This window comes from Ursus americanus, chromosome 5 (genome assembly GCF_024610735.1).
Source record: "Ursus americanus isolate L20-20 chromosome 5, mUrsAme1.1.p, whole genome shotgun sequence".
Classification (NCBI taxonomy): domain Eukaryota; kingdom Metazoa; phylum Chordata; class Mammalia; order Carnivora; family Ursidae; genus Ursus; species Ursus americanus.
This window is the reverse complement of record NC_142131.1, coordinates 82,619,463-82,633,333: the sequence shown is the minus strand read 5'-3', so window position 1 is coordinate 82,633,333 and position 13,871 is coordinate 82,619,463. Positions and strand designations below refer to the sequence as shown.

At 35.4% G+C, this 13,871-nt stretch overlaps 1 protein-coding gene across 1 annotated transcript; it reads left to right on the top strand.

Moving 5' to 3' along the window:
* The first annotated feature begins 5,647 nt into the window (after window positions 1-5,647).
* LOC123780155 (olfactory receptor 6M1-like) lies at window positions 5,648-6,583 on the top strand. The gene has a single exon (XM_045778942.2). It carries the CDS (start codon window positions 5,648-5,650, stop codon window positions 6,581-6,583), a length of 936 nt encoding a protein of 311 aa, XP_045634898.1.
* Window positions 6,584-13,871: the final 7,288 nt, after the last annotated feature.

The window sequence follows — 13,871 nt, the reverse complement described above, 5'->3', positions numbered from 1 at the left end:
CTTTAAGAATAATATAGTGTCCTTCTGTACTCTAACTACAGTTTTTAAAACCTCATCCATCTGATATGAGAATTGCTACCCCAGCTTTCTTTTGAGGTCCATGGGCATGAAAAATGGTTTTCCACCCCTTCACTTTTAGTCTGGATGTATCTTTAGGTTCAAGATGAGTCTCTTGTAGACAGCAAATGGATGGGTCATGTCTTTTTATCCAATCTGCAACCCTGTGGCCTTTTATGGGAGCATTTATGCCATTCACATTGAGAGTGATTATTGAGAGATATGATTTTAATGATGTCATGTTGCCTGTGAAGTCTTTGTTTCTATAGATTGTAAATTTCTGTTCTGTATCAGTCTTGGGGCCTTTTTACTTTTATAGAACCCCCGTTAATATCATCTGTAGGGCTGGTTTGGTGGTTACAAATTCGATCAGTTTCTGCCGATCCTGGAAGTTCCTTATCTCTCCATCAATTCTGAGTGACAGCCTTGCTGGATAAATGATCCTGGGCTGCATGTTCTCGAATGAGCTTTGAAAATCCCCTGCCAACCCTTCTTCTCTTGTCAGGTCTGTGTAGACAGGTCTGACGTTATTCTGATATTTTTACCTCAGTACGTGAGTAATCTCTTTGCCATCACTGAGTTTAATAGTTATTCACCAAATATTATGTTTCATGTTATGTAACAACTCCCCCCTGACTTTTTTTTCTTATATATCCTTTGTTAAGTTGCTTGTGCAGTACAAAACACAGTCATCCATATGCAGAAAACTTACTGGTAGATCTTATGATTACACATCCATGGATTTCTTTTCCTTTCTTTTTTCTTTTCTTTTCTTTTCTTTTCTTTTCCTTTTTACTCAGAAAATCTGGTTGACCTTATTGATCCATCAATAAATACTTATTATAAACCTATCTTATGCAAGCCCTGTGTTAGATATATATGATCCAGTAGCATAAACCATGGTGCTAGATTCCAGGGTGATTATGAAATAATAGTAAGTAACAACTTTTAACTCTCACGATGTTAAGGCACTATGAAAGGTAAGGATGTGGTTTTTTTCACATTCTTGCATTTATCCATTTATTGATGATGATGATGATATGTTAGTCACCATACAGTACATCATTAGGTTTTGATGTAGTGTTCCATGATTCATTGTTTGCATATAATACCCAGTGCTCAATGCAATACATGCTCTTCTTAATAATCACCTGGCTAACATGTCCCTCCACCCCTTTCACCCCCAAAACCCTCAGTGTGTTTTCCAGAGTACAGAGTCTCTCATGGTTCATCTCCCCCTCTGTTTCTGCACCCCCCTTCATTTTTCCCTTCCTTTTCCTAATGTCTTCCCTGCTATACCTTATGTTCCACAAATAAGTGAAACTATATGATAATTGTCTTTCTCTGCTTTACTTATTTCACTTAGCATAATCTCCTCCAGTTCCATCTATGTTGATGCAAATGGGTAAACATCCTTTCTCATGGCTGAGTAATATTCCATTGTTTATATGGGCCACATCCATGGATTTCTATGAAATAATACTTCAAATTCATTAGTATTACCAAATGAAAACAACCAGTGATTGGTTTGTGTCTCCCCTAAACTGGAGGACAGATAGCTGTACCTTTGTGGTATTGCAGGATTATAGATTAAACTCACACTTGTAACAATCTAACCAAATGAATAAGCATAAATACATGAATACAAATTCGGTCTTTCTCTGTACAGATCAGGAAAAATGTTGTTCACATTATTTGAAATTATTGAATTTTAGCTTTACAAAGTCTCTCGGGAAAATAAAGTTTCATACACTTATTGGAGTCTCCATGGAATAGAGTTACTAATGAGTTTTCAAAGCAAAATATTCACAGTGAGAACAAACAAGTCTACTTTTTCTCACCCTGTCAGGTTCCCCCTGTGGGAGTCTGGGATGATTTTAAAACCTTATTATTCTCAGATATATCTTCTTCCATGTGAGTACTTTGGGATTGTCCTTTGGTAACTTGACAACAGCCTAACCTCACAAAAATTCTCCTCTCAGCAGTTCTGATTAAAACCCCTTCCTCAACTCTGGAAACTGATTCAAAAGGAAAAAATAAAGTAAAATAAAATAAAAATTGGGAAATCCTTTAGCTTTTACTTGACCTATGAAATTGCCACTGCTAGGGGAGACATCTCAGCAAGCAAGGTAAGTAATGATAAAAAGTTGAATATCCTAGAAAAGGAAGCCGAGAATCTATTTTTAGTGTTTCCTAAGTTGTAGCAAGGACTTAGTTTTGAAGAGAAGATGCCTTTGACACATAGGAAATGTCTATGAATTTTCTGAGTTATGGATGCTAGGGAAAATTACATGATTGTGCAAGCCTGATAGATTTACTTGAACATTTAGACAATATATAAATTATAATAGTGATTAAATAATAAATAGAACATACCAGTTTTTTCATCATGACTTCCATCCACTACTTGTTTTCTATAGTAATCACTCTACTAAATTAATTTCCTTAACCTCACTCAAATGCCTCATGGTTAAAGATTTCTCTTTCCCATGCCTTCCATGATTCAAGCAGTAAGTCACAATTCTCTCTACTCGTTTTCTCTCTCTCTCTACTCGTTTTCTCTCTCTCTCCTCTCTCTCTCTCTCTCCTAGTAATGTGATAGTGACACCATAAGAAATATTAAGTTTCTTAAAGCAGTTGATGAATGGCAAGATATACTCCACTGGAATTTCTTTTTGTGTGAGTAAGAATTTTTCTTTTTCTCAACTTTCAATATAAATAAAATAAAATATATTACTGTTCTCATATAAATTTAAATGTTTGTCTTAAACTGATGTACTGTAATAGCATATAATCATAGTTATATATTTTGTAGCTGTATCTGTTATTCTGTAAGATTGCATTTAATTTATATTGATCAATTTCAAAACTAAAAGTCATGCTGGTAATTGATTGAAATTAAATTACATATACTAACATATTTTGGATAAATTTAAGTTTTGCAATATTGATTCCAAAACAAGGAATAGAAACTTTCTTTGAATTTACTCAATTGACACAAACTCACTGAGCATTGGGCATATTTCATAATTCAATTAAAAATGTTTGACTTCTAATAATATTAAAATTATGTTAATATACTGCCAATTCTCAATTCTGTTGATATAATGCATAAGGAGTATGTTATTTTTTATTATCACTTTTTTATTTTCTAGGACTTCCTATATTCCTGAAAATCCTGATACAATCTCACTTTTCTATTAAATTAATGGATGTTTGTATCTTCAATAAAAATTTAGTATTTATTCTTTTGTTTTGTGCTGGGAAAATTTTTTTTCATCTCTCGCAAACTCTAATTTGTCTGCTACTTGTTTTAGTATATCTTCCTTTCTTCTTATTATTTTAAAAGTTCCCTGACATAGTTGCATCAATATTTTAAGGTTTTTTTATTAAGTTTAATGTTTGTGTTTCTTAGAAAATGAATACAATTAAATTTTACTTTTATTTATCTTTATTTTTTATTTTATTTTTTAAAAATATTTTATTTATTTATTTATTTATTTATTTATTTATTTATTTGACAAAGAAAGACAGCCAGCGAGAGAGGGAATACAAGCAGGGGGAGTGGGAGAGGAAGAAACAGGCTCCCAGTGGAAGAGCCTGATGCGGGGCTCGGTCCCAGAACTCTGGGATCACGCCCTGAGCCGAAGGCAGACGCTTAACGACTGTGCTACCCAGGCGCCCCACTTTTATTTATTTTTAAATAATTCTATGTTAATATTTTAAATCCAGTTAATTAACATACAATATTATATTCATTACAGGTGTACAATATAGTGATTTAATACTTCCATATAATACATGGTGCTCATCACAGCAAGTGCACTCCTTAATCCCCATTACCTACTTAACCCATCCCCCAATTACCTCCTCTGTAGTAACTACCAGTTTCTTCTCTATATTAGAAGTGGGCTTTCTGGGGCGCCTAGGTGGCACAGCGGTTAAGCGTCTGCCTTCGAGGCTTAGAGGAAACATGCCAGGTGAGCTTAATGTACTCACATTTTTCATACAATTTACATAACAACCTTCCATAGTATGTCTTTTTAAAATTATTATTATTATTTATTTGTGTATATATATATTATATATTATATATTATATATTATATATTATTATATATTATATATTTAAGAAAGAGAGAGAAAGAGAGTTAAAGAGAGAGAGTGAGAGTGCAAGCAGGAGTAGCAGAGGAAGAGAGAAAATCTTAAGCACAAGACCTGATCTCATGACCCTGAGATTGTGACATGAGCCGAATCAAGACTTGGACACTTAACTGACTAACTACCCAGGTGCCCCATTATTTTTATTGTTTCTTTACTTTATCCTATTTTTCCTTTGTTTCAAAAACTTGCTTATTGACTTTCCCATACTATCTTGGTTTTAGGATTTCCATTGTTTATTTATTTTTTCTTATCCTGCCAAAGTCATATGTCATTGTTAATTTGTTTCTTTTAAGTGAAACAATGTTTAATTATCATCAAATTTAAAATTGGTCTTTTCTCTGTATCTTCATTCAACCAATTTATTTTAATTATGTACAATGAGGCAAAGTCTGTCATCAATTAATGTATCTAAAAGTGTACTTTTAAACATGTTGGGCTGATTAATTATGAAACCACAATAATGTACATTCATTCCAAAAACATCTCAATCAGCAATTAGTTCAAAAAATCATTCCAGAAAAAGAAAAGTTTTAAAAGTTAATATTGTACTTTTTTATTAATAATATATTTTATTATATTATGTTAGTCACCATACAGTACATCCCTAGTTTTTGATGTAAAGTTCCATGATACATTACTTGCATATAACACCCAGTGCTCCATGCAATATGTTCCCTCCTTAACACCGATCACCAGCCTATCCCATTCTCCCACTCCCCTCCCCTCTGAAGCCCTCAGTTTGTTTCCCAGAGTTCATAGACTGTCAATATTCTACTTTCTCTGTTTCCATTGGTATTTACACATTTTTCACTTATAAAATTCCTATTCACAAAGTATTTACTAACTACAATAAAATTTAAAGATTATATAAGAAAAAGTTTTGATTCTGTAGAGTTGACCACATTAGATATCTGAGTGAACTGGAAAGTATCTCAAATGTGTAGTGCAAGTAATGTTTTCTGAAAACAAAAATCAGTTACAAAATCAAAATCTTAATTTGTTTCCAATTCAATACACTTAATAATTTAAAAGATCTATTAGTGATCAAAATATTTTTTACAAAAATATTAATGATATATATATAGATAGAATATAAAATAATTAAAACCACTGCCTTTTTATCATTTCAGTAATGAAATAGAGATGTAGGGGTTTAAAAACCTGTGTTAGAGAAGATGACCTTTATTCTGCTAATTATTAAAAATATCAATTTTCATGTGGATGTTATGAGCCTTACATGGACATTATAAGAAAAATGAAAGCCAAACACATTTATCAATAATGTTGCTTATTTTTGCTAGAAATAAAATGGTGCCCATCTTAATATATCTTAGAACAGTAGTCTTAGGTATTAATACATGCTGCTTCCTTTGTTTCCTTGACAAAATTAAGATTTTCCACCCAGCATGCAGAGGGAGAACTGGACCATGGTGACAGAGATCACTCTTACAGGGATACCAACCACCAGAGCCCTTGGGGACCTCCTATTCTTGGTTTTTTTATTGGCCTATTTGGTGACAGTCCTTGGAAACACCCTCATCATTACCCTGATTTTCCTGGATTACAGGCTTCACTCACCCATGTATTTCTTCCTCAGCAATCTCTCTTTCAGTGAAGTATTAACTACCACCTGTGCTGTTCCCAAGATGCTGGCAGGCTTCCTGTCAGAGAGAAAGACCATTTCATTTGGTGCATGCCTCACCCAGTCCTATTTCTACTTCCTTTCTGGATGCACTGAGTTCATCATTTTTGCAATCATGTCCTACGATCGCTATGTGGCCATTTGCAGTCCCCTTCAGTACCCTGTGATTATGACCAGCTCACTCTGTGTGCGTCTTGTTATCCTCTCATGGGTGGGTGGCTTTCTCCTCATTCTCCCATCCACTGTCCTTAAGGCTGGGCTTCCATACTGTGGCCCCAATGTGATTGATCACTTTTTCTGTGACAGTGCCCCTCTCCTCCACTTGGCCTGTGCTGACATCCATATCATTGAACTCTTGGATTTCCTCAGCTCTCTTGTCCTGTCCCTCAGCTCTCTCTCCCTCACCGTGGTCTCCTATATCTACATCATCTCCACCATTCTGAAGATACCCTCAGGACAAGGTCAACGCAAAGCTTTTGCCACCTGTGCCTCTCACTTCACTGTGGTCTCCATGGGCTATGGGATCTCCATTTTTGTCTATGTCCGGCCCTCCCAGAAGAGCAGCTTGCATCTTAACAAGATCCTCTTTATCCTCTCTAGTGTTGTAACACCACTCCTGAATCCCTTCATCTTCAGTCTACGGAATGAAACAATGAAAGATGCACTGAAGGACAGCTTGGCCAAGGGCCAGAACTTCCTCAAGCAGATGAGGTCCAAGTAATAGTATCTTTTAATCCTCCCAAACTTGAGTATTTTAGTGTTGCCAAGCATGAGTTCTGAATTTTATTCTATCAGTGGAGGAAAGATATATTTATGTGTTTTTATTATGTATAATCATAATAACATAGTTAAATTGGGTTTATATACATCTTGTATTTCAAGATGATTGAATAAATATGAAAAAAGTATTTTGGTATTGGTGGTAGTGACACTTATTGTACTATATATAGTAGTCCATATGGTGGTGGCAGTACTTTTCCTTAACAATGTGGTGTAATTAAAGTAATAGTGCTGTAATGAAGGCCTATATGTGTGTATATTACTTGATTAATTTCATTTTTTCCAATTTCAGAAGATATAAACTTTTCAGGTCTGTGGTCTTGTATGCAAAACACACTTGCACTCACAAGATTATAAATAATTCAGGAGTTAATCATGAGGTTTCAAAAGAGATTTTGTTTATTTATTTGAGAGAGAGAGAGAGAATATGTGAGTGAGGGTAGGGGCAGAGGGTGAGAGAGAAATTCAAGCTAACTCCATGTAAATTTGGGGCCTGCCCCAAGCCTCAATCTCAGGACATGATCTTAGGACCCTGAGATCATGATCTGGGCTGAAACTCAGAGTCAGACACTCAACTGTCTGAGAAACCCAGGCATCCCTAAATTCTGAGGATTTTAAATGTCAACTATTACCTAGTATTAACCAACATTCCACACATTTTTATTTCTTTTTATTTATGTTTATGTATCACTCTTTTCTGTACATTTACCTTTTATCATTTGCATGTTTATGTAAGTTCAAACATTTTCTTCTATACGAAGAACTTGTTTTCTTCCAGGCAGAAGGAGATCCCTCCCCAATGAAACCGACCTGTATTTTTCCTTAGAAATTTACTATCTCAGGGTGCCTGGTTGGTTCAGTTGGTTAAGTGACTGTCTTCAGCTCAGGTCATGATCCTGAAATCCCCAGGATTGAGTTCTGCATCAGGCTTCCTACTCAGCAGGGAGTCTGCTTCTCCCTCTGACCCTTTCCCCCTCATGCGCTCTCTCTCTCTCTCTCTCTCTCTCTCTCTCAAATAAAATAAAATCTTAAAAAGAAAAAGAAATTCACTATCTCAGAGATGTAAGAGATCAGGTAAATAGACCTCATCAATCTTTAGTCCCTTTTAAATTGGTTGTACTTAAGTAATTTGTTTATCTTTATCTTTCCCCCAAATAATATTTATGTAAGGAAAAACATTTTCTTTCTTACAAAATACTTAACATCAGAAAGAGATAAGAATCCAAAAGAAAAACAACTGGTGCCTGAATTTTTTTTGCCATTTTTCAGCTCTTTCTTTTTCCTTTTCATTAAACACACACACACACACACACACACACACACACACACACACAAATCTTCAGAATCCTGGTAGACTAACTTCTTCACATATAGGCAATATGGTTAGATTCAGTTTCTGAATCTTATATTAGCATTGATCAATGAAGAGAGGTTGACTTCCAACTTGAAATATCCCAGGGATACAAATTGGCTGCATGGCTTTAGCCATGTCACCTTTGCAGGATCCAGCACATGTGGCCAGTATTTTCATCTAACAAGTACGTTTTTCAGAGGAATTGAGTTCCAGATGGAAAAGAGTTTTACTCTCATCACATAAAATAGAAGAACACTGAAAAATACCTTTTAGTTGACTTTTTCTATCTTTCCTTACCTAGAGTTAAATTTTATGCTGATTTGTATGATGATATTATTACATAAACAACGATCTATTTTATCTAATGCTTGCACAATAGATAGGGCACACATTTAATGTATTGCCAAATTTGGACTTCTTTTGAAAATACCAAAGCAATCTATGTTTAGACTGTCATGAGTTATATTTTTACTTAGTTTACATGAAGGCATTTGGAAAGCAATAAATGATAGCTACTATTTTTTAATGAAGTGTCATATGTGATTATTCTAGTAAAGGACAGTTGCAAAGCAGAACTTTCCCATGAGTTTCTGGTCTTGTTCTCAACTTTCAGTGACATAACACAAAACCATATCACTCCAAATGAGGACCACTAGATGATGACCTTTCTTAGTGCAGAAGCATTGATATATCCTGCCCCTTCACAACCTTAATTCAGATGACTGAGGTAAAGATTTACAACCTCATAATATATATTAAGGAGGAAATACTTAAATCCTATTTAGTTAATGGGAAATGAAACACCATAGTGTGTTAACTCTTCCATAGTGTGCACCATTACCTGTGGTACAAGAAAAATAAGATCAGGTTCCACACAAATTTAAGGGCTGTTTATTCCAGTTCTTTGAAGAATCTCATTGGTATTTTGATCGGGATCGCATTGAAAGTGTAGACTGCTCTGGGTAGCATGGATATTTTAACTATGTTAATTCTTCTGATCCATGAGTATGGAATATTTTTCCATCTTTATGTGTCTTCTTCAGTGTCTTTCAAGAGCAATTTGTAGTTTCTAGAATATAGATCCTTTATGTCTCTGGTTAAGTTAATTCCAAGATAACGTATGATTTTTGGTGCTATTGTAAATGGAATGGATTCCCTAATTTCTCTTTATTCAGTCTCATTGATCATGTATAGAAATGCAACTGATTTCAGAGCACTGATTTTGAATCCCGCCACATTACTGAATTGCTCTATAACTTCTAGTAGATTGGGGGTAGATTATTTTGGGTTTTCCATATAGAGTATCATGTCATCTGCAAAGAGAGACAGTTTGACTTCTTCTTTGCAGGTTTGGATACCTTTTATCCATTGTTGTTGTCTGATTGCTGTTGCAAGGACTTCTACTACTATGTTGAATAATAATGGCGAGAGTGGGCATCCTTGTCGTGTTCCTGATCTTAAGGGAAAGGCTTCCAGCTTTAAGGAATTGTTGAAAAGGAAAAACAAAGCTGGGGGCATCACGATGCCAGATTTCAAGCTATACTACAAAGCTGTGATCACAAAGACATCATGGTACTGGTACAAAAACAGACACATAGACCATTGGAAAAGAAAAGAGAGCCAGAAATGGACCCTCGGCTCTTTGGGCAACTAATCTTTGATAAAGCAGGAAAAAACATCCAGTGGAAAAAAGTATCTTCAATAAATGGTGCTGGAAAAATTGGACAGCTACATGCCAAAGAATGAAACTTGACCACTCTCTCACACCATACACAAAGATAAACTCCAAAGGGATGAAAGATCTCGATGTGAGACAGGAATCCATCAAAATCTTAGAGGAGAGCATAGGCAGCAACCTCTACGACATCAGCCACAGCAACTTTTTTTATGACACATCTGCAAAGGCAAGAGAAACAGAAAAAATGAACTTGTAGGACTCATCAAGATAAAAACTTCTGCACAGCCAAGGAAACAGTCAAAGAAACAAAGAGGCAGCCCACGGAATGGGAGAAGATATTTGCAAATGTCACTACAGATAAAAGACTGGTGTCCAAGATCTACAAAGGACTGGTATCCAAGATCTACAAACTCAATACACAAGAAACAAATAAAGAAATCAAAAAATGGGCAGAAGATATGAACAGACACTTTTCCAATGAAGACATACAAATGGCTAACAGACACATGAAAAAATGTTGAAAATCATTAACCATCAGGGAAATTCAAATCAAAACCACACTGAGATACCACCTTACGCCAGTTAGAATGGCAAAAATTGACAAGGCAAGAAACAACAATTGTTGGAGAGGATATGGAGAAAGGGGATCCCTCCTACATTGTTGGTGGGAATACAAGTCGGTACAACCACTCTGGAAAACAGTGTGGAGGTCCCTTAAAAAGTTAAAAATTGAGCTACCCTATGACCCAGCCATTGCACTACTGGGTATTTTCCCCAAAGATACAAACGTAGTGAGGAGAAGGGCCATATGCACCCCAATGTTCATAGCAGCATTGTCCAGAATAGCTAAATCTTGCAAGGAGCCAAGACACCCTTCAACAGATGACTGGATTAAGAAGCTGTGGTCCATATATACAATGGAATATTACTCAGCTATCAAAAAGAACAATTTCTCAACATTTGCTTCAACATGGACGGCACTGGAGGAGATAATGCTAAGTGAAATAAGTCAAGCAGAGAAAGAGAATTATCATATGATTTCACTCATTTATGGAACATAAGAAGTAGGAAGATTGGTAGGAGAAGAAAGGGATAAAAAAAGGGGGGGTAATCAAAAGGGGGAATGAAGCATGAGAGACTATGGACTCTGGGAAACAATCTGAGGACTTCAGAGTGGAGTGGGTGGGGAAATGGGATAGGCTAGTGATGGGTAGTAAGGAGGGCATGTATTGCATGGTGCACTGGATGCTCTATGCAAATAATGAATCATGGAACTTTACATCAGAAACCAGGGATGTACTGTATGGTGACTAACATAACATAATAAAAAACATTATTATTAAAAAAAAAGAATATGTGGTCCATATATACAATGGAATATTACGCAGCCGTCAGAAAGAACGATTAGACAACATTTGCAGCAACATTAACGGGACTGGAGGAGATTATGAGAAGTGAAATAAGTCAAGCAGAGAAAGAGAACTATCATATGGTTTGACTCATTTATGGAACATAAGAAATAAGAAGATCGGTAGGAGAAGGAAGGGAAGAATGAAGGGGGTGTAAACAGAAGGGGAATGAAGCATGAGAGACTGTGGACTCTGGGTAACAAACTGAGTGCTTTGGGGGGGAGGGGTAGGGATTGGGATAGGCCAGTGATGGGTATTAAGGAGCGCACATATTGCATGGTGCACAGGGTGTTATACGCAAATAATGAATCATGGAACACCACATCAGAATCTAAGGATATACTGTATGGTCACTAACATAACATAATAAAAATTATTATAAAAAAAGAAAAAGAAAAATAAGATTGAACATCAAAGAGAAATTCTCAGAGCCATTTGATGACCAGTTTCCTGAAAGAAAAGTATTTATTTAGTCAATCAATCTTCATGTTCCCAATTTTTACTTTTTTGGAAATTCCCTCACCTGTTCTGCCTTTACTCACTATTTTTTTTTTAGAATATCTCAAATATGTTCCCTTGTTATAGCTTAAAAAGATAATTTCCTGTTGGGGTTTCAGCTGGACCTGGACATCTAGCACCTAATAATTTGGCCCCTTACCCAGGAATAATGTTCCCTGCACCTATATTTCATCAAAACCAAACTTAGCCAGTATCCTAGTTCATGTTCTGGTTGAGATGTGTGATGTGGATTGACAATCCAGTTTGCTAACGTACAACATCATATAGACTATTGAATATTATTCTTTTTGTATCTGGATCCTGAAATTTTGTTTCTTATCACCAGACCCAGAGTTGTGCATAATACCTAAGTTTCAGCTTCCGGTACTAGGGCTTGACCTCTGGTAAAAATTGGCATAGAGAGGTAGGGATGTTCTCTGTTGGTATGAGGTTTCTTTATTCCCATGTCAGAGGGTTGATACATGCATTATAATGGGGATTTATTGATTTAGACATTTAGAGTATGCACAGTAATAGGTATGGGGAAGAGGCAAATACAATTCTCCTAGATTTGTTTATAACTTTCAGGATCTCACAACTTCACATTATCTGTAAAGATCCACTACTAATTTAGGTGTTGACTATGAATAATCATCTAAGCCTAGCTGTAAGTAGAAACGTCTTTATTGAAACACTGCATCTTAGACTTCTTTTTTCTCTTAGGTGTGATAGCACTTTAAATAAGTCAAACATTTCTTTTTCCTCTCTCTGAAAGAAGGGTACAAGATTTATTTCAAACTCTCTGATACACTAAAAAATTTCCTAAGAAATTTCTTAAAAGTTTTATGCTCACTAAAACTACATGAGCAACAAGAAAAAAAAAAAGTAACTAAGTGCTATATACCAACATTAAATGCTGCCAACTGCCCAGTCTGTATTAAAATAAATCCTCACTGTCTTATATTATACCATAAGTCTTATACATTGCCATAATGGTAAAATAGTATATCATTATATTCCTAGTTCTCTACATGGATTTTTAAATCTGAATTCTGGATTAGCTTGGCTGCAAGTTACAAACCCAATTCTATGTATGTCTTGGGTGGGATTTTGTTGGTATAGAGAATCCCTTGAAAGTTTCACCAAACAACAAATGGCAGTCCTCATGTTGACCATAAACTAAAAGCTGTGAGGACTTTCACTCCAATCTCTTATATCTTCTTCTTTCTATTTGTTGACTATTTTAATTCTGACATAAAGATTTTTTACATCCTCGGGGGGACTTCACTTTAACCCATTTCATCATATATTGAACCTAAATTCTAGCTTGCAAAGTCAGGGAAGGGATCTGACCTGCGTGGCTAGGGTGAGTTGACTCTCCTGCATAAGACACTTGCATATAGGGTAGAGATATTATATCATCATGCTTTTTTATTGTATTAAAATACATATAACATAATATTTACCATATTAACCATTTGTATGTGTACAGTTTAGTGGTCTTAAGTACATTTATTTTTAGAATTATTTCTCTTAGAATCATTTAACTATTATAAGGAAGTAAGCTCATAGTAAGAAAATGCATAGACTTTTTCCTACATAGAGTAATTTGGAAAATGAAAGAAAAGCTAACTGCTGTTAGCAGTTATTCTGGGATAGTATTTATATAAGCTGAACTAGTGTAATGGTGCTGGAAGCAAGGTTTACAGCTTTAGAACAATGTGAGGCATAATGCTTCTTACTCTCAATCTGTTTATAGAAAAAAACACATAATACACATTGTCGGTTATAAAAACATATTTATTCCATTTTTAATTTCTGCTAGTAAGGAGGAATTATGTAGCCTTAGTGCTGTCGTATCATGCTAATTAATGAAATTTCAGGACTGAAAATTGGAAATTCTGTCTTCATGATTACAAAAGGGGACACTTTTTTTTTCCAGTTAACTATTATTCTTCTTATGTCTGTGATGATTGTTCTGTTTGCTCTTCCTTCCTTCCCAGGCATGTTCTCCTATGTCTCATTCTATTCCTTGGAGGATGGCCACTTTCGATTACATCACACAGGCTACTTCCCTTTTTGACTTCCTATTGGGTTTGATTAGTGGCAGGCACTAGTAGGAGAAATTAGATGAAAGAAGTAAAGTTATTGTATCTATCAGCCGTGTTCTGTTTGTGCATGGTTCATTTGACATTTCTATCTAATCACTCAATGTTCAAGGGGAAAAGATGATGGAACTAGTTGATTCATGCACCTTCTCTTAAATGAAAGCTCTTCTGGTTTTTCAATA